Source organism: Phoca vitulina, unplaced genomic scaffold (assembly GCF_004348235.1).
Source record: "Phoca vitulina isolate PV1807 unplaced genomic scaffold, GSC_HSeal_1.0 scaffold41, whole genome shotgun sequence".
Taxonomy (NCBI): Eukaryota; Metazoa; Chordata; class Mammalia; order Carnivora; family Phocidae; genus Phoca; species Phoca vitulina.
The window spans coordinates 11910679-11938664 of NW_022589744.1; the positions used below are offsets into that span (position 1 = coordinate 11910679).

Sequence of the window (27986 nt, forward strand, 5' to 3'; positions counted from 1 at the left end):
CACCCTCATGAAGCACTCCGCCTGTGAGGGAGTCGCCTCTGCGCCGTCCTCTGGGGCCCACCCTGAGAAAGCCATGGCCAGAGGAATCGCTGGCGGGGTCAGGGGTCAGCAAGCTGAGACCCGGTGTAGGAACTTCTGGGACTGCTGGGGACGTATGTCTCTGGACTTTGGAGCGAGCAGTCCAGCAGTTCAGGAGGGAGAAGTGCTGAGGCGAGGGAGGCTGAATATTTCCTCTGCAATACGGCACTGTGGGCTCTGGAGTCTGAGTCCTGTTTCTCCAATCCTGGCTCCCCTCTTACTGGTTGGGAGAAGTTGGGCGAAGAACTTGGTCTCGCTCTAAACCTTTTCCCTTCTCTGTGAAATGGGGATAACCAATTAAGACGGTTTTTATGAAGATGAAATGAAGCAATTTAGGGGCACCTGGTGGCTCAGTCGGTTAAGTGTCTGCCTTAAGCTCAGGTCATGATCTCAGGGTCCTGGGATCTGCCAGGGTCAGAGATGGAGTCCTCACTCAGCAGGAAGTCAGCTTCTCCCTCTCCCTCTGCCCCTCCCCCCTGCTCATGTGTTCACGCCTGTGCAGGCCCCCTTTCTCTCTCAAATAAATAAAATCTTAAAAAAAAAAAAGAAATGAGGCAATTTAAAGTCTCTACTCAGTATCACTAATCATTAGGGAAATGCACATCAAAGCCACAAACAACTTTCACACCCATTAGGATGATTACTATATTTATTTTTTATTTATTTTTGGATGGTTACTATTTTTTTTAAAGATTTTATTTATTTGAGAGAGAGAGAGAGCCCACAAGTAGGGGGAGGGGCAGAGGGAGAAGAAAAAGAATAAGAACAGAATAGAAAAAAAGAATTAAAAAAAGAAAGTAATTTTATTGTTTAAAAAAATAATAACATGTATTGGTGAGGATATGGAGAAATCGGAACCTTGGTGTGCTTTTGGTGCAAATGTAAAATGGCGCAGCCACTGTGAAAAACAGTATGACCGTTCTTTGGAAAATTGAAGAATTATGATTTGATCTGCCAATTCCATTTCTGGGTGTATATCCACAAGAACTGAAAGCAGGGTCTCCAAGAGGTATTTGTACATTCACATTCATAGAAGCATTATTCCCAGTAACCAACAGATAGAAGCAACCCAGTGGCCCTCAAGGGATAAACAGAAAGTGGCATATCCATACAGTGGAATAATATTAAGCCTTAAAGATTTTTTTTAATTTATTTATTTGACAGGGAGATAGCACAAGTAGGCAGAGTGGCAGGCAGAGGGAAAGGGAGAAGCAGACTCTGCTGAGCAGGGAGCCCGATGCAGGGCTCGATCCCAGGACCCTGGGATCATGACCTGAGCCGAAGGCAGCCGCTTAACCGACTGAGCCACCCAGGCGCCCCTGAATATTAAGCCTTAAAAAGGAAGGAAATTCTGACACAAGCTCCAACATGGCTGAAGCTTGAAAATATTGTGCTACATTAAGTAAGGCCGTCACAAAAAGACTAATATGGTATGATTCCATTTGTATGAGGGATCGACTGTAGTCAGATTTATGGAAAGTACGATGGTGGTTGCCAGGAGCTGGAGGCAGGAGAAATGGGGAATATTCATTATTGTTTAATGGATACAGAGTTTCAATTTTGCAGGATTAAAGAGTCCTGGAGATTGGTTGAACAACAATGTGAATATACTTTATTTTATTTATTTATTTATTTATTTATTTATTTATTTATTTATTTATAGAGAGAGAGAGAGAGTGCAAGCAGGGGGAGGGCAGAGGGAGAGAGAGATCTCCAGCAGATTCCCTGCAGAGTGCGGAGCCGGAGGAGGCTCAGTCCCACGACCCCGAGATCATGACCTGAGCCAAAACCAAGAGTTGGACACTCAACCGACTGAGCCCCCCAGGCGCCTTTGCATATACTTAATATTACTGGGTCGTAGACTTTAAAATGTCCGAGATGGTAAATTGTATGTTTTGTGTATTTTACCACAATTAAAAATAAACCTGAAATAAGGCTCGGGGCACCTGGCTGGCTCAGTCAGTGGAGTGTGAGACTCTTGATCTTGGAGCTGTGGATGCAAGCCCCATGTTGGGTGTAGAGATAACTAAAAAAAGTAAAATAGCTCTTTGCTCAGCGGGGAGCCTGTTTCTCCCTCTGCCGGCTGCTCCCCCTGCTTGTGCTCTCTGACAAATAAAATCTGTAAAAAAAAAAAAAAAAAAAGTAAATAAATAAAATCTTAAAAAAAAAAAAAGTCTCCCAAATGTTCGTCAACAAATGAATGGATAAACAGAATTGGTATAACCATAAAATGGAATATTATTTGGCCATAAAAAGCAATGAAGTACTGGGGTGCCTTGGGTGCTCGGTCGTTAGCATCTGCCTTTGGCTCAGGTCATGATCCCAGGGTCCTGGGATCGAGTCCTGCATCAGGCTCCCTGCTCAGCAGGGAGCCTGCTTCTCCCTCTGCCTGCAGCTCCCCCTGTTTGTGCTCTCTCACTATCTCTCTCTATATATATGTGTCAAATGAATAAATAAAATATTTAAAACATAAAATAAAATTGGTTATGGTGATGGCTGCATAACTCTGTGAATATATTAAAAACCAAATGCACCCTTTCATTGGGTAAATTGTATGATATGGGAATTATATTTCACTAAAGATTTTTTTTTTTTTTTTAGAAAGCAAGTCAGATGGTGTTAGTCCTCTAGTCAAAACTCTGCAGTGGCTCCTCATTTCACTCAGACTAGAAGCCACATTCCTTGCAATGGAAAAATCTGTACATATCATGCCTGTCACCTCTTCTCCTGCCAATCTCCTTATTCATCAACTCAAGCCATAGGAGCTTCCTTATTTAGGGACACAGGCACACTCCTGCTTTGGGATCTTTGCACTGACTGCTCTCTCTGGATTGCTCTTCCCCTAGATATCTTCTACTCTAGGTCCCTCATCTCCTTCAAGTCTTTGTTCAAATATCGCCTTCCTAATGAGATCTGCCTGGCCACCCTTTTTTATTTTGTTTTGTTTTATTTTATTTTATTTTATTTTATTTATTTTATTTTATTTTATTTTATTTTAATTTATTTTATTAAGTAGGCTCAATGGCCAGCGTGGAGCCCAGTGTGGGTTTGAACTCACCACCCTGATATCAAGGCCTAAGCTGAAATCAAGTGTCAGATGCTCAACCGACTGAGCTACCCCAGTGCCTCTGGCCACCGTATTTTAAATTGCACCATCACGGGCGCCTGGGTGGCTCAGTCGGTTAAATGTCTGCTTTCGGTTCAGGTCATGATCCCGGGGTCCTGGGATTGAGTCCAGCATCAGGCTCCCTGCTCAGCGGGGAGCCTGCTTCTCCCTCTGCCTACTCTGCCTGCAGCTTCCCCTGCTTGTGCTCTCTCTGTCTCTCTCTCTAATAAATAAATAAAATCTTAAAAAAAAATAAATTGCACCATCACCACTACCACGGTACTCCCAATTCCCTTACCCTGATATATTTTTCCTGCAAGTACTTATCAATTTGTAATAGGTTAATAACTTACTTGAGTTATGTTTATTGTCTGTCTCCTCTGCTAAAGGGAAGTTCACGGAGAGCCTTGATCTTTCTAGAGCTCACTGGTATATCCTAAGGACCCAGAACAATGTCTGGAAAGGGGTGGGTGCTTAATGAATGCTTACTGAACAAATGAATGGCAAGCATCTCATAAATATGAACTGCTGTTATCTTTCTATTCGGTGAATAGGCAGGCAGGTAGGGCAGGGGTGTGGATAAGGTTTCCCTGCCCAAAGGAATAAGAGTAGGGCTTTAGGGCTGAAATCCTGGGATGGGGGGTGGGGAGTGGAGAGGAACAAGAATGTTCCACACTGGGACCCAATGAACAGGGCAGGGAAAGGTGAAGCAGAGATCAAGCTACAGTGGCAGAAGGTGGTGATTTTCAGAACCACTGAACCGGGAGCGGGGATGTGGGTCATTCTATAGAAACAGCAATGATTCCGAGTTACAGGCGCTTGATGCTTAATTTGTCAAAATTAGAAACAATTATTTAAGTTTTATTGCAACCTAGACACTCTCCTGGCCATGCAGGAAAATGCTCCTGGGACTCTGCTATTTCCTTAATGTTTTCCCTTTTTGGATATCGGACTAGGGCGAGGAGACAGGAATCTGAATCACTGAGATTCAATTAACTGGCTTCAGGCCACACATCTCATTCCATGCTCACTAGAGCCCCCCCAGAAAGTACTACGATCCCACAGTACTGAAGGAACGGAGGCCCAACGCCAAGGACAGCGACCGGCACACAGAAGAGGCCCGCAGCACGCGGCAGTGCCGTCCGCCTCGCCAGCTGAGGAAAGCCGCGGCCCCTCCGTCCACCTCCACCCCTTGTCACCTCCCCGCCACCCCTTAGGGGCCGCCCGGGAATCTTCCGAGGACGCCCCCCCAAGCCAGCTCCGGGAGGCCCGGCGCGCCGGCCAGGCTGCGGGAGAGGTGTGCGCGGTCCCAGGCGGGCGCTCCGGGCTCGGCGGCGCACACTCAGGCCCCAGGGGTCGCTCCCTCCACCACTCCCGCGTTCGCCGCACCGCGCGGCACAGACCAGCTCCGGCTGCTGGAGCGCGTCGACGACGCCGGCGGGCGGGGGAGCGGGCACCAGGCGCGGCCCCTGTCCCCGGGGTGGGCCACCCCACAGCCCTGCCCCCAGCGCGGCCGCCTGCCGCGGGGCCCAGCCCACCCCTCCGGCTGCTCGCTCCTCCCCCTGACCCCGGCGCACCCCCACCTCCCGCCCCAGCCAGGCGAGACTCGCTCCGCCCGCAGCTCCCGCGACTCGCGCTGGGCGCTGCAGCGGCTGCAGCCGCGGGGGCTGCGCGCTCGCCAGAACCCAGACGGCGGCGGGAGCCCGGGCAGCCTCGGGTTCGGGGGGGCGCCATGAATGGCTCGGGTGGCCCCGGGGCCGAGGACGCGAGTGAGGCGGGCGGCAGGGACGGCTGGCAGCCCGAGGCCGTTATCGTGCCCATGCTGTTCGCGCTCATCTTCTTGGTGGGCACCGTGGGCAACGCGCTGGTGCTGGCCGTGCTGCTGCGCGGCGGCCAGGCGGTCAGCACCACCAACCTGTTTATCCTCAACCTGGGCGTGGCCGACCTGTGTTTCATCGTGTGCTGCGTGCCCTTCCAGGCCACCATCTACACCCTGGACGGCTGGGTGTTCGGCTCGCTGCTCTGCAAGGCCGTGCACTTCCTCATCTTCCTCACCATGTACGCCAGCAGCTTCACGCTGGCCGCCGTCTCCCTGGACAGGTGAGCGAGAGCGCCGGCGGCCCCGGGGGGGCAGGCACCCAGGTGGGGGCTGAAGAAGAGAGCGGGACTCCAGGCTCGAGGAGGGGCGCGCGGAGAGTAGAAAAGGACACTAAGAAGGCAAAGGGACCGGGAGAGAGTGAAAGGCAAGCTGGAGTGGAGAAGGACGGGGGAGTAAGAATAGGGGAGAGCGGTGTCCCTCCGTTAGGTGCGTCCTCGCGGCTCCACGCCGCAGACCTCGGCTCCCCAGCGCCGCCGGCGCCGGACAAAGCGCGGCGTTTCCGAGCCCGCTGCGTTTTTGCGTGCTTCCTCTCGCTTGAGCTCAGTGCTTCTGTGAAGCTGGGACGGGAGGGAATACTGGGCCCAATTTACAGATGAGATTGAGTTCAGAACTGACTTGTTCAGAGTCTCCCCATCCAGTAATGGTGTGCGTGGAGCCAACGGTCTGTCTCCTGGCGTCAAACGTAGGCGCCTCCACCTCGCTAGCCTCGAAGCCACGGTTTGCTCGGCGCAGTCGACTCCGGTCCGGACTGCGGAATTTGGGTCCTAAGCAAGGGCCCACGCCAGAGTTCAAGCGAACACGCCCGAGGGTCCCTAGACCCAACCCCCGCCCCTCACCCCCCACCTCCAGGCCCAGAGAGAGGAGAACGCCGGAGGGTCTCCTCTATCCTCCCCGCTGGAGCTTGGAAGGACACCTGGATGATTCCTGGGGAGGAAATCTGGGTCCGACTCCAGTATCTCCCCTGCCCCCTCTACCCCCACATCCTCCTGACCTTCCCTGGACAGGCAGCGAGATGAGGCCACCTCCCCCATATACCTCCCAGTTCCACTGAGCCGGGAGTGTTTCGGTTCCGAGAGCGCTGGTGAGACCCATAGAGCGTCGGCTTCTCTAAGGAATTCCCTCGCGGTACCTTCCGGTGTCTCCAGGCTGTCTGCTAGGGCCTCAAGGCGCCTGGGTCCTACCTCTCCGGCACCGTCACTGGTGGGTAATCACAGCCTCCCGGAGCCCCAAAGCCGGTTCAACCTTGGGGTGCCTTCCCCGGGTGGAGTGTGACTGTGGCCATAGTCCCGGGAAGAGCCGATGAGTGGCCTGCACGCGCGCCTTTCCTGCTGCGGTCCCGCCCCACATCTCAAAGCAGCTGAGGATGTCTGGGCTGCTCCCGGCGAGTGCGGTGCCACCGTGTGCTAGGGACCTTCCTCGAGAGAGGGTGAGGGGCTCGAGGTGTAAGGGTCTGGCCCTACCCCCGCGAAGCCACCCGTTCACCCGTCTCCCTTCCTGGCCTGACCCACAGGTACCTGGCCATCCGCTACCCGCTGCACTCCCGCGAGCTGCGCACGCCTCGCAACGCGCTGGCTGCCATCGGGCTCATCTGGGGGCTGTCGCTGCTCTTCTCCGGACCCTACCTGAGTTACTACCGCCAGTCGCAGTTGGCCAACCTGACTGTGTGCCACCCGGCGTGGAGCGCGCCTCGTCGCCGCGCCATGGACCTCTGCACCTTTGTCTTCAGCTACCTGCTGCCCATGCTGGTGCTCGGCCTGACCTACGCGCGCACCCTGCGCTACCTCTGGCGCACCGTTGACCCGGTGGCCGCCGGCTCCAGCGCCCGGCGCGCCAAGCGCAAGGTGACGCGCATGATCATCATCGTGGCTGCGCTCTTCTGCCTCTGTTGGATGCCTCACCACGCGCTTATCCTCTGCGTGTGGTTCGGCCGCTTCCCGCTCACGCCCGCCACCTACGCGCTGCGCATCCTCTCGCACCTGGTCTCCTACGCCAACTCCTGTGTCAACCCCATCGTCTACGCGCTGGTCTCCAAGCACTTCCGCAAGGGCTTCCGCAAGATCTGCGCGGGTCTGCTACGCCGCGCCCCACGTAGAGCCTCAGGCCGCGTGTGCATCTCGGCGCCGGGCACCCGCGGCAGCAGCGTGCTGGAGCGCGAGTCCACCGACGTGACGCACGTGAGCGAGGCGGCCGGGACCTCCGCTCCTGTGCTGGCGACACTCCGCAGCCCGGCCTTGAGCCTGGTACCCGGCCCGTCCTGGCGGGACCAAAATGCTCCCAGTGGCATCCCGACAGTTAATGCGACCTGAGGACACTTAGCGAGTATGCTTTTGGTGTTAAAGGATTGGAGTCAGAGGTCGGGGGATCGGGGAGGGAATTTCATCTGTTAATAAAATACCAAACCTTTTCACGCGCAATCACGCGCTGTGTCTCGGCATATCTCATGGTTAGGAAGTTCCGTGGGCTGAAGCCTCTGGGTGGATGGGTGCAAGGTGCTTTGCTGATCCACAGGGCAAGAGGATGGCCCACACCGAAGGCAGCCAAGTTAAAGTTCCCCTGGAAATCCCTGAGATGGGGAAGCGCAGGACGACCAAGGTTCCGTGCAGGTGGTCATCTAGAGGCACCGGGTATATATAGATCAGCGAACCAGTAGCCACCTATCCGTGCGACAAAGGCAGGCGGAGCGTTTAAGCCCACTTGATAAGTGGGTCGATGGCCAGGCGCAGACACCATGTGTGTTCCTAGTAACGTTCGCGCGCCAATGAGTGGCAGGTCCCTCCCCGCTCCCAGCTCTCTGGGGCTCCTTCTAAGTGTCTGCAGACCAATCCGTGCCCACCCACTTTCAGCCTTGGGGTTTCTTTCCCTCACTACAGCTGTCTGGGGTCAGGTCTCCCTTTCTGCTGGGCTAGGAAAGGCGCCCCTCACCCCCACCAGTCCTCCTCCAGGGCACCCAGGAGCAGCTCTAAGGCACCGCTGGGCTGGAGCAGGCTGAGAATCCGGTATTGGAGCAGGAATGCTACAGCTCTGCTCATGAGCTAGCCTCTACCCTGCCCCGGGTTTGCCCAACTCCTGGAGTTCTTGACCCTTTCAAGGCTTTTTACATGGAATCAGTTCAGTGTTTGAGGAGATGCAGGAAAACTCTCAAGGGCTTACGGATCTCATGATGTTGAGTGCAGAGCACTTTGGCAAGGGCTTGAGTACTTAACCAGGCAAGCACCCGCTGCAGAAACACAGGAAGGCCTATGGCATCTGCCCAGATCGGAAGGATGGAGTTGGGGAAAGGTGTGTGTGTTGGGGCGGGAGGGGGACGTGTGCTTGCCTGGTCCGCTTGGCAGTCTTTGAATGGGGCAACTTCCAGGTGGTGGAAATGGAGCGGGACAGGGAAGCCTAGACAGGTGCAGGGTGGGCGGGGCTGGGTCCTGTGCTTTGTCTTCAGGTGTTTGCAGAACCCTGGGGTGGGATGCCAGCTCCAAGGCCCCAGAGCCCTTGCACAGAGCACCTGCCTCTAACTGCCCAGTCCCCCAGAGAAGCAACTGAAACTGAGGTTGCAGTTTAGGCTCTGCTGCTCCATCCAGTCTTCCATGCAGCCCCTGATGATGGCCCTGCAGCCTCTGCTGCTCCATTTGGCCTTCCTCAGGCTCAGCACCACCGGGCCCTTGGTCCAGGGGCGTGGATTTCGCTCGCCAACAGTTGGTAAGTGGAGAGTGTAAAGTCGTTAAGCTTTAGGATTTGGACCCCAGGGCACCCACCCAAATGACCTTGACCTCCATCCTTCAGCCTGGCCATCCTTCTTCGACTTCAACTGGCCCCAGGAGGTTCAGGAAACCATCCAGATTCCGAACAATGGGAGTGCGCCCCTGCTCGTGGATGTGCAGGTGTTCGTGTCCAATGTATTTAACGTGGTAAGTGTCCTCCAGCCACGGAGGGAATAGGGCCCAGGTGCTGAGCCGGGGATGGGCCAAGACAGCCCCAGCCAGTGGTGGGGGCTCCTGCCTTTTGTCCCGTAGCGCCCACCCCCCGGGTGACACACTGCCCCCTTCCTCAGGACGTCCTGCGGTACACACTGTCCTCCATGCTGCTGCTTCGGCTGGTGAGAGCCCAGGGGGTGGGGAAGGTGGGATGGGAGAAACTTCTCCTCGTCCAGCTCAGAAGTACTGGTCTTCGTGAAACTGCCAAGCCAAGTGGCTTGCATATATATGGGAGCGGGAGGCTTAGTGGCTTCTTTTTGTTGCCAGTCCTGGCTGGACACTCGTCTGGCCTGGAACACAAGTGTCCACCCGCAGCATGCAGTCACACTGCCCTGGGACTCACTCTGGACTCCGGGACTCACTATTCAGGAGGCGTAAGTGAGGCGAGAGTTCTTGTGACAGGAGGCCCTCCTTAGTGACTGTCCCCCTCCCCGGTGGCCCTGCCAGACCACAGGCACATCCCACTGCCTCGTGTCCCCCTCACCCTTCTGGAACCGGGATGGCAGGAGAGGGCAGCTGGGCTAGGCTGGGGTCTCCCCCACCTCCCCCTTCTGAGAAGTGGCCGAGCCTCCTGCTGTGCTATCTCCCTCCACCAACAGGCTCTGGGTGGACTGGCAGGACCAGAGCCCACGGGCCCGAGTGGACCCCGACGGCCACGTCGACCTGTACCTGGCCCTCACCACGGAGACCAACTGTGACTTTGAGCTCCTCCACTTCCCCAGGGACCAGAGCGACTGCAACCTCAGCTTCTATGCTCTCAGCAACACTGGTGCTGACTGGACAGGAGCTGGGGGGTGGGGGGTGGGGGGTGGGGTCGGGGAGGGGGAGCCTCTGGCCTCCAGCGGACATCTGACATGGGGGCAGCCAGCCTGTTCACACCAGTCCACCCCAGGCTTAGGGGAGCTGAAGAGATCCTAGAGCAGAGCCTGCTTCTCATGTGCACCTCCTAAATATCCCCCACTCCGTGCCGCCCCCCCCCCCCCCCCCCCCCGCCCCGCAGCTGCCCTCAACAGCCAGGTCCAAACTGCAGTGTCTGGGCTGCTTTTGTCAAGCCTAGAGGCCAAAGTTGCTGCAGCCACCCAGTAAATATCCCACAGACCCACGGGTGATGTCCAGCTTGCCCCAGAACCCCCACCCTTGCCTCACACCCCTCCCCCCTGGGAAATACTAAAGCTGCTGCCCGCCCTGAGGCTAATATTGCAGGTGCGAGAGGATATCCTGAGTGATGAATCCAGACCACGTCCCCCTCCAAGAAGTGGGGCCAAGTGCATTTAGTTTTACAATGAAAATTCACCTCTGAATCTGAGAAGGCCCTTCCCCTGGCTGGAGAGAACGTGGGGTGTTGCCCAGCCCGTGCACAGAGCGCGTTCACCTCCCGGTCTGCCCCCAGCCACCATCAGAAGTCTCCATCAGCCCTGGATGCCGGCTTGTCCCTGCCGCATACTCCCGAGAGAGTCAGGGCCAGGGGCACCTCCTTCCTACTTCCCCACTCTCCCCTGCCCCCCTTCCAGTGCTAGAGCTGGAGTTCCGGGCCCGTGCAGTGAACGAGATCGTGAGCGTCAAGAGGGAATACGTAGTTCGGGATTTGAAGACCCAAGTCCCACCCCAGCACCTGGTGCCCTGCTTCCAGGTGACGGTGAGTTGGAACGTGGCTGACGAGGGCTGATGGGGGCGTGAAGCTTGTGGTCAGAGGCCATGGTGCCACCTTTCAGCTGCCCAGCCCCCCATGCACCCCCCCCACAAAGCCCCGACTTTCCTTCCAGTTGCGCCTGCAGAACACAGCGCTGAAGGCCATCATAGCTCTGCTGGTACCTGGGGAGGCGCTGCTGCTGCCTGACATGTGCGGGGGGCTGCTGCCCCTCAGGGCCACCGAACGCATGGCCTACAAGGTGACCCTGCTGCTGGGCTACTTTGTCTTCCACTCTTCCCTGGTGCAGGCCCTGCCCAGCTCCTCCTCCTGCAACCCGCTGCTCAGTACGTTGTGCGCCCCTCACCTGGCCCCGGGGGCGGGGGAGGGGGGGTGCTCTGCTCAGACCCGGCCCTGACCTCCCCCCCCCCTCCCGCCCCCCGTTTACTACTTCACAGTGCTGCTGCTCTTGCTGTCCGTCAGCACCATGGAGACCGCGCTGCTGGCCGCGCTGCCGGCCTGGGGCAACCTCAGCGCCGAGAGCAGCCCCAGCCCAGCCCCGAGAGGGGAGCAGCAGGATCGTGGGGACCCAGGGCCACATCCTGAAGGTGGGCAGGGGTCCCTTCCTGGCGCCGGGGTAGAGGGAGGAATAAGGCCAGGAGCAGGTCCGACAGGGCTGCCCATGTAGGGCTGAGGGTCACCAGGCTGGTTAGGGGCTCCATGCATTCCGTCGACCGGCTCCACTGCCCCTGGGCTCCACCGTGTCTGTCCTTGGAAGTCGCAGGTATGGAGCAGGGTGCAAGGGTAGCTTCCCTAAGGGCCCAGGTGACTTCAAACTCCCCGAAATAACGCTATGCCCCTCGGAGCCTCTGTATAAGGGTGCTTCTTCGCTCAAGATGGCCTGGAGTGGGCCAGACCCCAACATTCACGGGTTGTAAATCTAAGGGAGGGAGAGATACAGGCTCACAGCCCCCGGGGCTCGCCCCCCCCACCCCGCTGCTCTGGGCCAACATGCTGGGTGAGCCCTGAAACACTGCCTGCCTCCTCCCCCAGCAGAAGCTCCCGGAGTGAAGGGGTCAAGAAGGAGCTGGGCTGAGGCTGCTGACCACATCTTCTTCCTGGTGTATGTGGTGGGGGTAGTGTGTAGCCAATTCTTCATCGGACTCTGGATGTGGGCAACGTGCAAGTCTGACCCAGGCCCTGGCAAGGCCATACCCCACGGCAGGCAGCCCAGGCTGTGACAGGGCCGGGCCCGGGGCTGCAGAGGGAGGGCCATGACAGGGTCTCTGCAGAGAGGAGGAGGGAGGACGACTCTCTTCCCTAAGCCCGGAGGATCCCAGGCCACTCTGAGTTCTCCCTTCTGATAGCAGGCAAGCAGAGCATGAAATAAACCCATCACCCTGGGGCCTTGCGCCTGCGCCTCAAGGGTCTGTCTTCGCTGAGCTCAGCTATTCGTTCTTGTCCTAAGTAGGTGGGGCTGCCACTTTGCACCCAAGCCCCACTGTGCTCCTGAACTTGTCACCACCACTGTGCACCAGTCATCTGGTCCCCATTTCTGCGACTACTGCTGCTCGGCCTCGGGCCCGGGAGCACCGGGCACCGGGAGACAGGAGCCTGGGTCAGGCCACACAGGGTGGCCAGAGCTTCTCAGAACTCCTTTTGCAGAGTGCTGGACCCCAGAGGGCGCGGGGAGAGGGCACTCCTGCTCCAGCCACGTAGGGGATGCCTGGGAGGTAGAACACCCCCGATTTTCAGGACCGTGGGTGATGGGGAATACATTTTCCACACTAAATCCATGAGCGGGTCAATCCTACTTGCTTTTTGTCCATGCCCTCTGGCTGTACTGTGGCCTGCCCCTCTGGGCCCTGCCCACGTTTCTGGGCTAGAGGGGGCTTTCTCCACCCCCAGCTCTGAACTGGGCCGGAGGTGGGCTGTTTACCCTCCCGCTTTTGTACACATGAGGGAACTGAGGGCACAAGCCCTTTGTCTTTCCTCTCTGTCCTTTCCTGTCTGGAAGCCATTATGTGGCCCAAGCAGGCTCAGGCTCATGAGACCTAAGGTGGGAAGGAACCCCGGTATTCTGGCAGAGTGCTGGTCTGGGGGAGCTCCAGAAAGAAATGCAGACCAGGACTCGAGGGCTCGGGGACAGGGCTCTGGGCTAGAGAAGGGGTGGAAAAAGGTCCCTGTCCCAAAAGATGTCAAACTCACCAGGCCCAGAGGCAAGTTAACACTGATTTATCTGTCCAATAACATGGCTGATCTGGCAGAACCAGGCAGGGACAGCAGCAGGCTCAGGCAGACGTGTCAAAGAGGCGATCGATCATGTCGCCCACCTGTTCCACGCGGTACTTGATGTACTTCTCCGGGTTCTTGGTGAAGGGCACGCTGCCATACCTGACCAGGTGCTGAGGTCAGCGGCAGGCTGGCGGCCCCCCAGCTCCACCTCAGCCTAAGACACTCCTGACAGGGTGCCCCTGAGTCATGTCCCAGTTCGGCCCCACAGCAGAGCCCAGGGCACAGGTCTGCCACCCACACGTACACGACCCTCTGGGTTTTCTTGAAGAACAGAGCAGAGACCCAGCAGGGGAAGTGGGGGGCACAGGGCTGGGGAGGTGGAGACAGAGTGCTCACCTGTGCAGAAAGGCCCCGTAGGTCTCCCTGACAATGTTCTTCTGAGCTTGGCGAATCTTGTCTCTCTGTTCCATGTCAGGAATAGCCCAGGCCTTCTGGATCTTGCACAATTCTTCAAGGCCATCATTGAAACCCTGGCCGCCAAAAAAGGTAGAAATAGAAGTGACCCAAAGACAAAGACTCTGGGCCCATGTCCCTGTAACAGCAGCAAGGAGCAGTGGAGGGGAGGGGACCCCAACTCACCTTGAACCGCTCCTTGATCATCTGACGCTCCTTGTCCCTGAGCTGGGGGTGGTGGGAGAGGGCCGAGAAAGTGTTCCTCAGAGCAGAACTGCCCGGCCACTGGCTCCTTCCCCAAACACCTGAGCCCAGCCCTTTCTCCTGCTGCCCTGTGGCCACAGGCATCCTTCGCTCATCCCAGTGGGATGCTTGTCCATTTTCCCCCAGAAATGTGACAAAAAGTATCACATCTGCTAGACACCCTTCCCAGACCAGGCCTTCCGCCCACCTTGACTCCTGGTTGGAATACAGGTAGATTCTTCTCAGCGATGTAGTCAGTCACCTTTAACCAGCTGCCAGGTGGGGAGAGAGGCAGAAGGTAGAGGAGGGACTGCTTCCCAGGGGCTGGTTTGTTTTGTTTTTTAAATCTCTTGATCTACTAGGGGAGGGGGAGGTCGGCAATGGATTTGGGTCACAACTAAGCAGAGCACAGCTGAGATTTTTCCTTGGGAAAATAAAATGTTCAAGCTGCTGGCTTTTAAAATTAAGAACAGGAAACAGAATTCAATAAATTGAACAAATACTAGCAGCTACACTTCACATCGATCTCCTGGAGGGTAAATACCGAGAAGCAGATGAGAAAGAAAGGAGGGAGCAGAGGACAGACAATGCAAGGAGGAGGGAGACCACTCCCAGGAGACACACACAAAGGGAGACACACAAACCAAGGAGAAATGAGGATGAGGAGCAGTGGGAGCACGGCAGAGCGAGGTTCAGCAAGTTCAAGTGCTCTTGCAACCTTGCTCTTCGCTTGGCCTCACGTCCCCACACCTCTGTCAGGCAGCCTTCCCATTCTTCTTCGCCTGCACCCCAGGCACCGCACCCTCTGGAAATGCTGGCCAGAGCAGCCCCCAGGGAGCAGGTGGTGCTAGGGGCGGGTGGTCCCTCTCCACCCTGTGGGTGTGGTTAAACAGCAAGCGGAGGGCCAGGTCCACAGGGGAGCACTTCCCCATCACTGACCCCACTCTGCAGCTCGGACAGGAAGAGTGAGTGAAGGATACAGCCTGGGGGTGAGGGGAGGGCGCGGCGGGGCCCACCTGCGCTGGTAGGTCTGGATCTGCTGCTCAATGTGCTCCCGGTAGGAGCGCTCAGCAGTCTTCTGGGTCACGGCCACCAGCTGGATCAGCTCAGACCTGGGGGGGGGGGGGGGGGAGGGAGGGAGCAGAGGACCGAACTGGCTCTTGGGGCCCAAAGGTTGCTGGTCTCCGCAGCAGCACCCATGGGGCCTGCCCTAAACTGCCCCAGGTCCTGGGACTCCAAGGGGTAAAGCGCTGCTCTCCCCGCCTGGCCAGGCGGAGGGCACAGGCAGCCCCGGAAGGGTGGGCGGGCGGACCGGGGCAGGTGGGAGCCGCGCGCACGCAGACACCTGCAGCCACTCACTTCTCCAAGGCCTTGAGGATGTAGTTGTAGTTGTTGTGCAGGAAGATGGCGCTCAGAGCCGGGTCCTCATACACCTTGGACTTGCTCAGGAGGTTTAGCTGCAGGTTGCCCAGGACCTTACCTGCACAGGGAGGGTGTGGCTACATGCACGGGCAGTCTGACCAAAACGACCCAGTCAATGGCCCTCGAACCAACTCCAACCCTTGTCCTCGTCCCTCCTAACTTCAGACTCCACAAGCCTCAGGAGCCCTCTGCCCAGCCCCGCTCAGCCCCTAAACCGGAAGTTAGGTTACAATTCCAAAGGTCGTGGAGGGGGCTCAGGACTGGACCAAGACTAGCAGGAGGGCACAAAGGGAGGAAGGGAAAAGGCAGGGGAGGTGGGCGCCGGGGGCTGCCAGCTAGACAGCACTCACAGATATACGTGCTCAGCAGGCGCTTGCTGAACTCGGAGCTGTAGCTGGTGGCAGAAGAGCTGGTCTCTGGGAGGAGAGAAGGCCTGTTACTGCAGCCGTGGCAGCAGCCAGGACCCTCTGTGGCCTCCCCTCAGCCCTGGGAGCAGCTCTGGAAACCCTGGGAGGGGCCCCTGAGCCCTCCTCAGGCAGACTGGATGCAGAGGCGCTCAGGGCAGGGGGTGGGGGCTGCTGGGCTGCTGGGCTCCTTGCCTGCTGCAGGGAGCACTCCCTCAGCGTCTTCCCGGAACCCAGGGCAAGCCCCGCTATGGTGATGGGTGGCAAGGTTAATGAGCTGGCCTGTGATCAGCAGGAAGGCTGGCGGGACAGGAGTGGGACGCCCCCTGCCCCCCAGCCCCGACTCATGCTGGGTGCTGTCTACTACTACGAGGCCCACTTATCCCATTTGTCAACAGCAGGGTCTTAGAGTAGGCTCCCCATGGCCTCTCCCCCTTCTCCCCTACTTCCCACAACCTCCTCTACCAGGCTCCCCTGAACAAGCAGGCGGCCAGGCGGCGGCGGTGGATGGGGAGGGAGGGGGCAGGCAGGTGCTGGGCTAGCCTGGAGGGTGCACTCAGGGTGCCGCCTGGATAAGCTCAGGGACAGAAAGTGGCCCTGCAGGGAGCTGAGAGAGTTGGGAGCACCCCGAAGACCCATGTCCCCCCTGACTCCCACTCCCCAGTAGGTCCTGAGTCTGTCCAGATGCCTCCGTCCCCAAGGAACCTCACCCATGGGGTTTCAGAGCGGTAGGATGGGGCTGCAGAGCCCTGCTGCTTACCTCGGGGGTCTAAAGGAATATTGTATGTGTCCCCAAGAACTACGGAGTGAAAGGCAGTGCACTCAGAGGGAAAGGGGGAGAGACAAAGAAGGGAGAAAGACGCAAAGTGCAAACACAGGTTAGAAACCGTGTCCCCCGAGTCAAGCAGACCCCTCCCCGTGACAGCCAGAACACAGATGGCAGGACACACCCTGGCTGGACCCCTGAAGGTGAGGGAGCATGCAGCCAAGTGGGGATCTGGAGAACTGCAGGCCAGAGGCTGCTCCTCGCTCCCTCGCCCCCAAACTGGAGGGAGGGGAGGGCCCGGGGGCCCCAACAAGTTGGGTTGGGTCTCGGTGCTCAGAAATGCCAACCTCCTTCCACGCCAACCTCCCCAGCTCCAGTGCCAGGGCAGCGGTCAGCGGGGAGACACCAGGCTGGCCCTGAGACGCCAGCCCACGGGAAGGTCAGCTGTGTGAGACTAATCGGGAGGACGGGCGGACACAAGAGCAGGTGGAGAAATGCGGAAGGAGGGGCGAGGCAGGCAGGGCATCTTCGAACCAGGGAGTGCCACTCTCCAGAGCGAGGACGGTGGAAGGAGCGAGAAGGGAGGGAGGTCGGGTCAGGAAAGGCACAGTCAAACCCCACTCCACAGGGCAGGAGGGGATCTCTCCCAGAGGTGGCCAGTCGCCCCATGTCTCCAGACAAGTGGGAGGAGTGGGGGACGGGTAGGGGGCCCCACTGGGAGGTGCCGAATACCTTGGGAGGCCAGCATGGCCCCTGCCGTCTCCTGGAAGTCCAGGAGCTGCTGGAGGAAGAGGATGGCCTGTGTGGGGAAAAAACAGGTCCAGGAAGAAGGTCAAGGGCAGGACCTCAAGGTCACATCTCCTCCCAAACGCACCCCGTTGGACCATTCCAGGCGGGTGCAGGGCCAGGGGTCTGCCCCGTGAAAAGGGTGGTTGTAAGCTTCCTGCCCTACCGGAGACACTAAGTACTTTGCCACCCATCCTGCCACCAGCATGCCGGCTCTGGGCCAGGCCAGGCCCTCTCCCCCCCCCAGGCGACCTTGGGCAGCACCTACGTTGCTTGTGAGCTCATGCACGGTGCCATCCTTGGGCATGTTGTATTCCTTGTCCGGATCATTCTGTGGAAAGAACAGCCCAGTTTCCTGAACCTGCTCCCAGGGCCTTGGGCCCCACCCCGGGCCCCAGGCGGTCTGCTCTTGGTGCCACCTCCTGGCAGACAGGGGTCAGGGCACCCCTCAGGCACGCAGGCCAGTGAGACAGGACAGGAAAAATGGGGCAGGAGCGTCACCCCTTGGGGGCTCAGGAGCCCCCTGGGAAAGAAAGGGAGGCAAGTGGGTACCGACAGGAGACTAGCAGCCCCTCTTGGCGGCCTGCCCTCTGCAGGAGCTCCCGAGGCAGGTGCCTGGTGGTCCTGCCCACAGCTTCTAGGGCCGCAGGTGGCCCCGGAGAGAGGGAGAGCACCTTGATGTTGTCGGCAAAGTCCTCCAGGGCCTTGGCTCCAACGGTCTCCATGGAGGTGATGAGGCCGGGCAGCTTGTTCTTGGTGCTGGCAGCCGTCCCCTGAGGAAGCACACAGCTGCAGAGTGGACCCCGCTCCCTACCAGCCGCTCCCCTGCCCCCCACTGCCTCCCCTCCTGTTCCGTCACCCTGGGAGGGAGTCCCCTCACCCAGGGCCCTGCAGAAGCTGCTTCCATCCAGCTTCGGAGCAGACGTGTGAAGGCGGAGAAGCCAGGCCAGGCTGCACGGCCCCCCCTCCGTGTCCCCAAGGGCCTTCCCGCCCACATACCTGGAGCACCTGGTCAAACTCAGGCTTGGTCTGCTTGAGGTGCCGCAGGATGGGGAAGACAGTGAGCACGGCAGAGAAGTCATGCCTGATGATGGCCTTCCGGGCAGCAGACACGATGTTCTCCCCTTCGAGCATCAGCCCGTCCAGCGCGTCCTGAGAGAGCAGAGCAAGGACGCGGCTCACAGAGGGGGCAGAGCGGTGAGACCTGCCTCCCAGGGACGGTCAGGGCCGCTGGAGGGGCTGGGGGAAGCCAGCATGCCCCAGCAGGGGACGGCAACCCCCCCCCTGCCCCTGCACACACACGGTGGAGATGGTGGGTAGCTACAGTTGAAGGCTACAGGCCAAGAGGTCTGGCCCAAACTCCAGCTTCTGCAGCCGCAGCTTTTGCGGGGGCATCTGGTTGGGGCCCAGGAGCAGGGTGGGGCGGGGCAGGACCTGGATCAGGGAGTCAAAGGTCTTCTTCTGATGGTGCTCAGGGATGACGTCCATCAGCAGCTGGTACTCGCTCTGGGCCAGCCTGACGAAGGCACTGATGCAGTGAATGTAGGCGTCGGTCTCCACGTCCAGCGTGTCGTCTCTCCCTGGGGGGACAGCGGTGCCCCTGAGCTGCTGGTCTGGGGACAGCCGCTCTCCCTGCTGGGGGGGGCATGGGTCTCCCCAGCTCCTGGCCTGTAGCCCAGGCAGACTGTTCTGGCAGAAAGCTGAGAGCATTCCAGCAGGCCCGACTGCTTCGAAGAGAAAAAACAGGGCTGAATCCAGCCTTTGTCCTGGCTTCATTTTCAGCTCTGCCAGACAGTGTTTATGTCCCAGAGCATCAGGTACTAGAGGTGGTGGGGAGATGGATGAAGGGATGAAGAGGGAAGAGCCCTAAATCGGCTTCCTGGCTATGGTGTACCTGTCCCCAGGACTGAGGATTCTGAATTGTACTAGAAAGAGGGCAGCCACGGGTTGGTGCCCACCTCAAAGAGGCAGGCACCGTGGTCACCCATCTGAGAAAATGCCAGGCCACTGAAGGCAGTTCTCAGCCCCGCCAGACCTGGAATGTCTAAGAAGGCAGTGGGCTACGGCTAGGAGGCTAGCTGGCATGGGGTCAAACTTTGAGAAGGGGTGATGAGTCCCAGAAAGGGAGGGCTTCTGCTGGTCAGCTGCCCCAGGAGACCCGGGTCCCACTAGCGGAGGCTGGGGCAGGGAGTGCCCATAGGCAACCTGGTCCCACAAGCAAAGGAACGGGCTCCGAGTCAGAGCTTCGGAGCTGTTGTTGGAGTCAGATGTCAGGGCTCCCTGCCCTCCAGGGAGCCACCTTCCAAGTAGCGGCAGCTTCTCCCCTTGGCCCAGGCCCCGAGAGCCAGGCATACACTCCCATCTGGAGAGAGGCAAGGAGACCTAGTGCCCAAAAGAGAGACTTGAGAGAGAGAGGCAAACAGGCCTGGCTCATCCTCAGAGCAGAGCCCTCCGGGGACGGCGGCCAAGGCAGCGGCGGCTGCCCTCGGGCTGGGCTGCGGTACTCACCAGCCAGCGGCCCGTGCTTGTCGTTCAGGGCCTCGGACAGGTGCTTAACTCGGAAATCATGCTCGTGACCTAGCGAGACGTCGGCCGTACAGACACAAGCAGCGTTTATCCAGGGGCTGGGCGGGCTGCCCCTCGGGGGCAGGGAAGAAGCCCTCGATCTCCAGGAGGGGATGTGAGATGGGGGGGGGGGCGGGGGAAGGGGCACCGGAGAGGGCTCTGAGCCCCTCCTCTGCCACGGACCACCTTGGGAACAGCCATTTCAAGCCTGACTTGCAGTGCCCCAGACCGTCCTTGAGAGCTAGTTCTCCAAGCCCGAGGCCAAGAGAAAGCCTGTGGGAGGACCAAGGAAGGCTCTGGAGAGCTTCTGGCAGCTGTGGAGGGTCTGACGCTCGGCCCCAGGGGCTTTACCCACCTCACCATGTTTGGGGAGACTCGCAGTTAGAGAAATGTCACTGCTGAGTGAACGAGACAGCCTCCTTTGGTTCCCCAGGGTTACTCTTTGGAAGGAAGGTCAGGTCCACCAGGGCAGGGCTGTCCTTCCTCTGACAGGAGGCAAGGAGGGACATGGCCTACAGGCTGCCCATCCCCCTCGTGGCACACACTCCCCTTTCTAAAGCTGGGGGAGGTGGGGTTGGCCCGGAGGCCTAGGCCAGCTTGGTCCTGCCACTGCTGGTCTGAGCGTGAAAGGGCTGCCCATAACAAAGAACTTTCTCTGAGTTCAAATAGGAGACAAGGACAGAGACAGGGAGGGAGTAGGAAGCCTCAGGGAGGGCAGAGCTGCCGTCAGCCAGACAGGACCAGGCCGAGGCCACGGCACCTGCCCTGCGCCAGCTGGAGTGAGCGGCACCAGGCACCTGCTGTCCCCACCCCTGCCCCCTCCCAGGGACTCTCCCGTGGCCCTCCTGGGGGCTTGGAGGCTCTGCCCTGCCACGAGAGTGCACACATGGTGGCGGAGGAGGGAACAGGAGAAGAACACAGGGTGATTACCTTCCAGAGGAATGAGGTTAGAGCCCCCCTTTTTCCCATCTAGACCATGCTGGGAATACTGTTTCAGAAGGTTCTGAGCCTTACGGATCGTGCCTGTCACCAGAACCACAGAGAGGAGACAAGAAGACCTAGGAAATGAGTGAGAGAAAACAGCAGCAGGCCTCCACCTGCCCCCCTCCCCGAGCCCCATACCCAGCCCCCCAACAGTGAGCATGCCCACATGCCATCTCTCCAGCAGGCCCCTTCCAGGACCCCCCGGAGGTGCTGCAGATGGGCAGGAAGGAACAGGCACGGGGCATGCCCCACACGGAGCTCCCGATTCTGCTCCTGACCCTCACGGTTCTGGATTTGAGTTCTCTTTAGGAAATGCAGTGGGTGAAGGAGATGAGATGGGCAAAGAGCCATCAGGAGAAGCCAAAAATAAAAAACACTACTGAGTGGCATTTAAGTCGGAATAGACCAGGCTCAGGATGGAGGAGCTGGCGACGAAGCTCTCACACCCAGAGGGCACAGCCAGGTTAGCGGAGTCTGGGGACCCGAGGCCGAGAGGCCCATGGCCCGGCCCGAAACACTAGGAGGCCGAGCTCCCGGGCATGCTCAGTGCTGGGACGTGGACACACGGAGGTCGACGGAAAGCAGAGCCCGGGAGTTGGTGAGACAGGACTGAGCTTCCTGGGAGAGCGGTGCCCAAGACAGAAGGCTTGGAGACCCTGAGGCAGCCTGGCCCCGTGCACCAAAGTCACCTGAACCCCCAAAGCAATCGGAGAAAACTCAGAAGCTTGGTTGGGGGTTAACGGAAGCAGGATGGTAGATGGTGGCGGGGTGGGGGGGTCGGCATGCTCGCGGCATGGAGGAAAAAAACAACAGTTAGTATCAAAAGTGAAATCAACAAAAACAAAACCGCAGTGCCTACAGCCTCCGGGGTCAGCCACCTCTGTGGGAATGAGACACCTCAGGGCAGAAAATGCGGGAAATAAAATAGCATTTAAAACAGACGAGGACAGCTGCCTTGTTAATAAGATGCACTAGGAGCGGGAAAGAGGCCCCCACACGTAACTCTGGTCCATCTTCCCTGGAGACTCTTGCGTCCCCCACCCCCAGCCGTGTCTCTGAACACAGTGAGGCTGGCTGGGTTCTGGCAGCCCCCCCCACAAAAAGCTGGGGGAGAAGGGACAAGGTCTGGAGTGGCTCCTTTCTTTCTGTTTGGACCACGTGACAATCAGCTACTAATGACCAAGTTCATGGCCCCGGCTCAGCATCTGTCTCCCTGTGTTCTCCCCATTCAGTGAGCGGTCCTGCTAATGAGCAAATCAGATTCCTGCCCCACAGCAAAGCCGCAGCAGATGGGCCTGCACACGGGCCTTGAGGAGCCTCGCCGGCACGCTGGCGTGGACGGAGACCGAGGACACCGATCGGGCAGCCGCCAAGCCCATCACGTGCCCAGTGACCACAGAGATGCCGAGATTGGTATTAAATTACTGACCGACTGAGGCCTCCCTGCTCCTCTCCTCCAAGCCAGGAGCGGATGTCCCAGGGGCCTGGCTCCCTAGTTTTCCACATCAGTCCTGACCCCCTGGCTGCTGACAATCTTGAAACTCTGCAGCAACCACAGGGATCCTTGCAGCCTGAGTCTTCCTCCAGGGCCCATAAGCCAAGGACAGACTAGGCCCACTGTGAGCCCCACCACGGCCAGCCAACACTCTGGGGGCAGTGCAGACCAGGTCTGCCCACCCCGCCGTGGGCCTGTCAGAGAAGAGATGGAGAAGAGAGCCCAGACAAGCCAAGGCAGGCAGCCTCACAGCCTCACTGAGGGAGACAGCCCCTGCCCAACGCACAGAGGCACAGGGACGGACCGACCGAGTGCCGGCAGCTGCGGCCCAGCAGGCTGGCTCAGCACAGTCTCTGTTAGGAGCAGGTTTTTAGATGACGGCCAGGAGATCTGCACTGGACGGGAGAAGGCGGTACACCTCCTGCTGGGGCCACCAGTCCTCTGCTCGCTTGGGCCCCTGAGGGCAGCCTCTACACTGCCCTTTCTCCAAACCCCAATTAAAGGCCTGAGCAGGAGCAGGTGCTCTCTGAGGGGCAAGGGCGAGAAACACTCTACACACAGCCTGCTGTCACGAGGGGCGGGTCCCACAGGCCACACCGGGCATGTCCCTGCAGCCACAGCTCGGGAGTGTGGGCTAAGGTGGAAGCAGCCCCTGGCTCTTGAGCTTTCTCTCCCAGGTGCTGCGCCCGGCGGCCCCTTGCCCTGCAACATCCTAGCCTCTCCTTCAGCTGAGGACAGCATCTCTCGGCAGCTCGAGACAGCGGCTTGCCAGGCTGCGGCTGACACGCAAGGACATTTCACCCGGAGCATGGAGCTTCAGTAGATGGGGACTTGCTAGGTGGGAAGACACCTGCTTTCTGTCCTCTGTACCCACAGTCAGGGGCCACTGGGAGGATAAGCTCTGATGGGGCCGACGCTGCTAACCCCAGGGTGGCCAAAGGCCATGCAGGTCCCACACAGCCTTCTGGGTGGGGCTTAATGGGCATGAGTGGGGGCTCACCTGGCCTCTTGATGGGCTTCTTGGTGGGCGTGTCTTTCCTCTTGTTGGGGATAGCAGGGGAGTAGGGAACCCCAGAGGAAGAACTGCTCTTCCGGAAATGTTCCTTCAGGCCCTTGATGGAGCGGTCTAGCTGGCTGGAGCGAATCTGATAGTAGACATTCATGAAATCTGAGGAGAGAGGGGGTGACAGATCTGTGGCAGCTGGGTCCCTGCCTCTCTTTCCCCTCTAGATGCAGCGGGCCGAGCAGTGGTAGAGCCTATTTCAGTTTGCTAACTCGTTCCTAGCATCTGCTATGGCTCCCAGCCACCCACATAGCCTGGTCCCAAATTAAGCCATCTTAAAAGGGAAAATATCCCCCAATAGAACTGCTAATTAAGTTTTGAAGGTAAAATTCTTTTAGATAAAAAATATAAAATTAGGAAGCACCTGGGTGGCTCAGTCGGTAGAGCGTCCAACTCTTGGTTTCAGCTCAGGTCATGATCTCATGGGTTGTGAGATCGAGCCCCGCGTCGGGTTCCACACTCATCAGGGAATCTACTTAAGACTCTCCCTCTGCCCCTCCCCACCGCGCGCACACCCTCTCCCTCTCAAATAAATAAATAACATCTTTTTAGAAATAAATAAATAAACAAAATTAACATCGAGATTCACCTTGGTGAGGGGTCAAAGGATGTGAGCAATTTATAGGAGGCAAAGAGACAACAAATGTCAGTGAATGAAAACACACTATATCTTTAGCCATTCGTGATATGCAAATTTTTTTAAAAAGGACCATGACAGCCCTGGCTAAGATAAATAAAATTAATGAAGAAAAAAAGAGCCATGGGACCGTTGATGGCTCTTTGGACTGGCCCCACCTACCTGGAGATGAGCTTCCAATGGCAGAAAGGTACAAATCTGTTTGGACACTTCTACCTGATAGCTGCATCTCTGAGAAAACACCCAAAGAACTCCCTATATAAGGAAAGCAATCCACACAAGTATGCTCACTGCAGCACTTTCTATCAATACCGGAAAACTGGAGAATCCAAAAATGCAAATGGGCAAGGAAACACTACACTTCAGCAGTTCCCAACCAAGGTGTTGCAAGGAGCCCCAGTGTAAAAAATGGGCCGAAGCACAGGGGTCTGGAGGCTGTCCACTGGCCTCTCTTTTCTCCCTAAAAATCTCCTGCTAAGCCCAAGGCCCCCCTAAAGTGCAGCTTAGGAGCTGTGGACATGTTCACACAGTCACATAAGCTATAGATTTATTGCTTGTATATCATTTCCTATTAAACTTCTTTTTATGAAAAAAAAAAATCCCGGTGGATTAAAGAAATAAAGCGGGGAGAAGACCCCACTCCGTGTGGCCCTGCCACCTGGGTCCTCTCACCTTGGTTGCGGCCATATTCCACCAGCCAGCGGGAGATACGGATCACGTCCTGGAGCACTCCCTCGGGCAGGTGCTCCAGCGGCACCTCCTCCTGGACCTCCAGCTCATCCTCACCGCTGATCAGATCCAGGATGAGCACAGGGGACACGACCTTGCTGTGCCTGGTCATCAGGCTGCGGAACTCGGACTCCAGCGACTCCTTTCCACGCTCGAACAGCAGCTTCTACGGGGACAACGGGAGGAAGGAAGGGAGAGGGTTCGGCTGCTTCAGCATCCAGCTGGCCCCTCCTCTGCCTTCACTTCCTTTAACCTGGAGAAGAAACACCAGGAAGCCCTCTCTGCTTATGTCTTTGCCCCATGTTCCCTCAAATTGTATGTTCACAGGTGAAACTCAAAGTTTTACAAGACACAGGTGCTTCACAAATATTGGCCCATGATTTTCCCAATGGGCCATTACCCTGTCTTCTTGTTAGAAAAGGGTTTGCAAGAGAAAAAAAATAGATAAATGGAACTACGTCAAATGAAAAACTTTTGTCCTACAAATGACACCATCAAAACAGTGAAAGGACAACCCACAGGATGAAAGAGAACATTCGCAAATTATATACCCAATAAGAAACAGATAGCCAGAACATACAAGAGAACAGAAAACATCCGTCCACACACAAAAGTATACATGAGGGTTCAGAGCAACATTATTTGCAACTGCCAAAAAGTGGAGCATCCATCAAGTGGCGAATGTAATGTGGTCCATCCACACAATTCAACGTTCCTCAGCCATACCACGAATGAAGAACTGACACACACCACCATGTGCCCGAACCTTCAAAACATGACATGAAGTAAAAGAAGGCAGACACAAAAGGTCACATATTATACGATTCCATTCATATGAGAAGCCCGGAATAGACAAATCTGGAGAAACAGAGTATAGACAAGTGACTAGCAGAAGCTGCGTGGTTGGGGACAGGAGCAGAGGGGAGTGGCTGTCAACGGTCCAGTGTCCCTCATGAGACCAGGGCAGGGACTGGTGTCTCCAAACCTCCCACAGTAGCCCACTGGCCCCTCACCACTTTGTTGAGCTCTGGGCTGTCTGGGCTATTGTCCTGGAAGTACTCCACAGCCTTCTGAATCTTGGCCATGCTCCCCAGGTACTCCTCCAGCCTGCCTGTGGGGCTGTGAAGGAAAAGAGCTGCATCAGCCTGGGCAGATGGAAGAAGAAGAGGAGGACCAAGAGAATGGTATTTGGAAGAGAAGAGAATTAATACAGGGGACTCCGGGCTCAACTATATTCAAACCCTCTCTTCTAAAGCTTAGCGTTGTGGCCCAAGAGGTATTAGCAATGTGAGCCTCTGGCCCTAGCTCACCCCTCCCTGATGATTTTCTCAGTGTCACTGGCCACATGGTAGTAGCTGATGACATGGTCCAGGCAGGAGAGAGTCTTCTCAACATTCTCCTGCAGTCGCTGCAGGTTCTCTGTCTGCTTGTGCACAGGGATGATGGAGTTCTCCAGCTTCATAAGGCGGCTCTCAAAGGATGACAGGATAGACACCTGTGGGGGACAGCCCAGTCTCAGGACTGAGTCTTGTCCCAGGACTGCTTCTACCCACCCACCAGGTCTTTGGCATTTGCTGCCTTTCCTCTGGTTTTCTTTCTTTTATAAAAAAAGATTTTATTTATTTATTTTGACAGAGAGAGAAAGAGAGCATAAGCAGGGGGAGTGTGAGAGGGAGAAGCAGGCTCCCTGCAGAGCAGGGAGCCCAACGCAGGACTCGATCCCAGGACCCTGGGATCATGACCTGAGCCGAAGGCAGATGCTTCACTGACTGAGCCACCCAGACGCCCCTCCTCTGATTTTCTAGATAATAGAGGGAAGGGATTGGGTGTACGTGTTCACCACCGTATCCCCAGCACCTACCACGTGCAGAGCACACAGGAGGCGGTCCAAATAAACTGGATGAAGTCTGCCTTGCAGGAAGCAGCCCATGCATCAGATGAGCTCCTTCTAAGATAATCACCCCCGGAGGGACTCCCTTCCACCCTCTGAAGCCAAATCTCAATTTCACTTCTCTCTGAAGCTTTCCTAGACTGAACAGGAAGTAGTTTCATACAGAGTAGCCTCAAATGCATTGCTAGTACCTTCAAAACCTCTCTCTCTAAGGGCGAATCTCTAATTAATAATTTAATAAGGATGAGGACTTTATGATTGTGTTCCTAAACACATACCCAAAGTTTGTATCTACTCAATATGAGCTTTTCCAGTCTCCTCTAGAAATAAGGAAGGAAACTCCTATTTGCTGAGCACCTGTTGTACACCAGCTACTATGCAAGATGCATTCCTGTGCATTGTCTCCTACGACCTTCACAGCCACGCTGGGAGGCTGGCATCGCCTCTTTTAGTAGATGAGTTGACTGAAGCTCAGTGTTACCTGTCAGAAGCCACACAGAAATAAGTGGAGGGGGCGCCTGGGTGGCTCAGTTGGTTGGGCATCTGCCTTTGGGTCGGGCCATGATCCTGGAGTCCCTGGATCGAGTCCCGAATCAGGCTCCCTGCTCAGCAGGGAGCTTGCTTCTCCCTCTGCCCTTCACCCCGCTCTCTCTGACTCTCTTTCTCTCAAATAAATAAATAAAATCTTAAAAAAAAAAAGAAGAAGAAGAAGAAGAAGAAGTGGAGGGGCGAGAACCAGATCCCAGCTCTGCTTTCAAAGCTCCTTCTACCCCTAAAGCCCTCTGAGGTGAAGCCTGAGTTTTCTCTGCCCTCAGTAATCTCAAAATCTCAGGCCACCCTTGCCCGCTGATCATCACCTGAATTGAGGATGACACACGACCACTACCCAGCTCACATAAATCAGTCTCGCTAAATGTTCGCGGAAGGAGAGAACGAAGAATGGAGACCTTGGAGAGAAAGCGGAAAGTCTGCGCCAGCAGGCGCTGCGGCATCGTACGTGAAGGAGCAGAACACGGGGAGCTAGATAAGGGACACCCCACACTGCTGCTGGAGAAACCCACACTTTACCACCATCATGACCCAGGCTCGAACCCCTGGCTTTTTGTAAAAAGGGCTCTCCTCCAGTCTGGAGGCCTGTCTGGCCCTCCCACCCGAGGGGTTACTCACCATGTTTTTGGTGAGCTGGTCGCTCTTCTCCAGGCTGTCTCGGATGAAGGACAGCGTCTCCTCCTCCTGGGGGAAGCGGAGCGGAGCATATCACAAGAAGCTGGAGGCTAACGAACACCGCGTCCCAGCCCCACGGCCTCGCCCCCAACCCTACCTCCTCGCAGGGAGTGCTCCCTCCCAGCCCTGCCTCCTCCCTGAGGAGATGCCCCGGCCCGGATCTCGGCCCCTTCCCTCTCCTGCTCCCCATCCCCAGCCTCACCTGCTTCAGCTTGTCCTCGATCTCCCGCCGCCGGGCGGACGCCTCCTGCGGAGGAATCATCGCCTCGGCCCAGCGGCTCCCACTGCCCGCTGGCTAGCCTCTGCGTGCCCCCTCGGCTCCCGTCTCTGCCACACCCACTTCCGCCCTTGGCCCCGCCCCCACGGCGCGCTAGTGGCGCCATATTGGGAATGGCAAGCGGAACTGGGTAACAGGCCTGGGAAGGTGGCCATCT

General features: G+C 57.3%; 3 protein-coding genes across 7 annotated transcripts; 2 read left to right on the forward strand and 1 right to left on the reverse strand.

Annotated features, from left to right (window-relative positions):
* Window positions 1-4916: 4916 nt before the first annotated feature.
* Window positions 4917-7369, forward strand: GALR2 (galanin receptor 2). Its single transcript, XM_032429978.1, has 2 exons — window positions 4917-5284; window positions 6574-7369. The coding sequence occupies exons 1-2, from the start codon at window positions 4917-4919 to the stop codon at window positions 7367-7369; spliced, it is 1164 nt and encodes a 387-aa protein (XP_032285869.1).
* Window positions 7370-8656: 1287 nt separating this feature from the next.
* Window positions 8657-12473, forward strand: ZACN (zinc activated ion channel). The gene is made up of 9 exons (XM_032429842.1): window positions 8657-8753; window positions 8838-8962; window positions 9106-9150; window positions 9296-9402; window positions 9628-9797; window positions 10540-10664; window positions 10792-11002; window positions 11099-11263; window positions 11712-12473. Exons 1-9 carry the CDS (start codon window positions 8657-8659, stop codon window positions 11894-11896), a joined length of 1230 nt encoding a protein of 409 aa, XP_032285733.1. The 3' UTR covers window positions 11897-12473.
* Window positions 12474-12848: 375 nt separating this feature from the next.
* On the reverse strand, window positions 12849-27876 carry EXOC7 (exocyst complex component 7). Of its 5 annotated transcripts, XM_032429673.1 has the most exons (21): window positions 27755-27876; window positions 27496-27561; window positions 25748-25932; window positions 25451-25556; window positions 24381-24603; window positions 23009-23176; window positions 20460-20552; window positions 19473-19541; window positions 18399-18544; window positions 17964-18116; window positions 17639-17737; window positions 17233-17295; window positions 16911-16977; window positions 16173-16211; window positions 15359-15424; window positions 14946-15066; window positions 14603-14698; window positions 13795-13858; window positions 13530-13571; window positions 13287-13420; window positions 12849-13049 (listed from the first exon to the last, which is right to left on the reverse strand). In XM_032429673.1, the coding sequence occupies exons 1-21, from the start codon at window positions 27812-27814 to the stop codon at window positions 12947-12949; spliced, it is 2163 nt and encodes a 720-aa protein (XP_032285564.1). In that variant the 5' UTR covers window positions 27815-27876; the 3' UTR covers window positions 12849-12946. The 5 variants fall into 5 exon arrangements, with proteins under 5 accessions (XP_032285564.1, XP_032285560.1, XP_032285562.1 ...); XM_032429669.1 differs by lacking the exon at window positions 19473-19541; XM_032429671.1 differs by lacking the exons at window positions 19473-19541; window positions 20460-20552.
* Window positions 27877-27986: the final 110 nt, after the last annotated feature.

Bases quoted from the DNA above. Each gene is read 5' to 3' on its own strand.
- GALR2 (XM_032429978.1), top strand. From the start codon at position 4,917: ATGAATGGCTCGGGTGGCCCCGGGGCCGAGGACGCGAGTGAGGCGGGC. The intron at 5,285-6,573 runs GTGAGCGAGAGC...CCTGACCCACAG, and splicing joins GCCGCCGTCTCCCTGGACAG to GTACCTGGCCATCCGCTACC.
- ZACN (XM_032429842.1), top strand. From the start codon at position 8,657: ATGGCCCTGCAGCCTCTGCTGCTCCATTTGGCCTTCCTCAGGCTCAGC. The intron at 10,665-10,791 runs GTGAGTTGGAAC...CTTTCCTTCCAG, and splicing joins TGCCCTGCTTCCAGGTGACG to TTGCGCCTGCAGAACACAGC. The intron at 11,003-11,098 runs GTACGTTGTGCG...TCCCGCCCCCCG, and splicing joins CTCCTGCAACCCGCTGCTCA to TTTACTACTTCACAGTGCTG.
- EXOC7 (XM_032429673.1), bottom strand. From the start codon at position 27,814: ATGATTCCTCCGCAGGAGGCGTCCGCCCGGCGGCGGGAGATCGAGGAC. The intron at 19,542-20,459 runs GTAATCACCCTG...ACGTCTCGCTAG, and splicing joins TAACCTCATTCCTCTGGAAG to GTCACGAGCATGATTTCCGA. The intron at 15,067-15,358 runs GTGAGTGCTGTC...CTCCCTGTGCAG, and splicing joins CCTGCTGAGCACGTATATCT to GTAAGGTCCTGGGCAACCTG.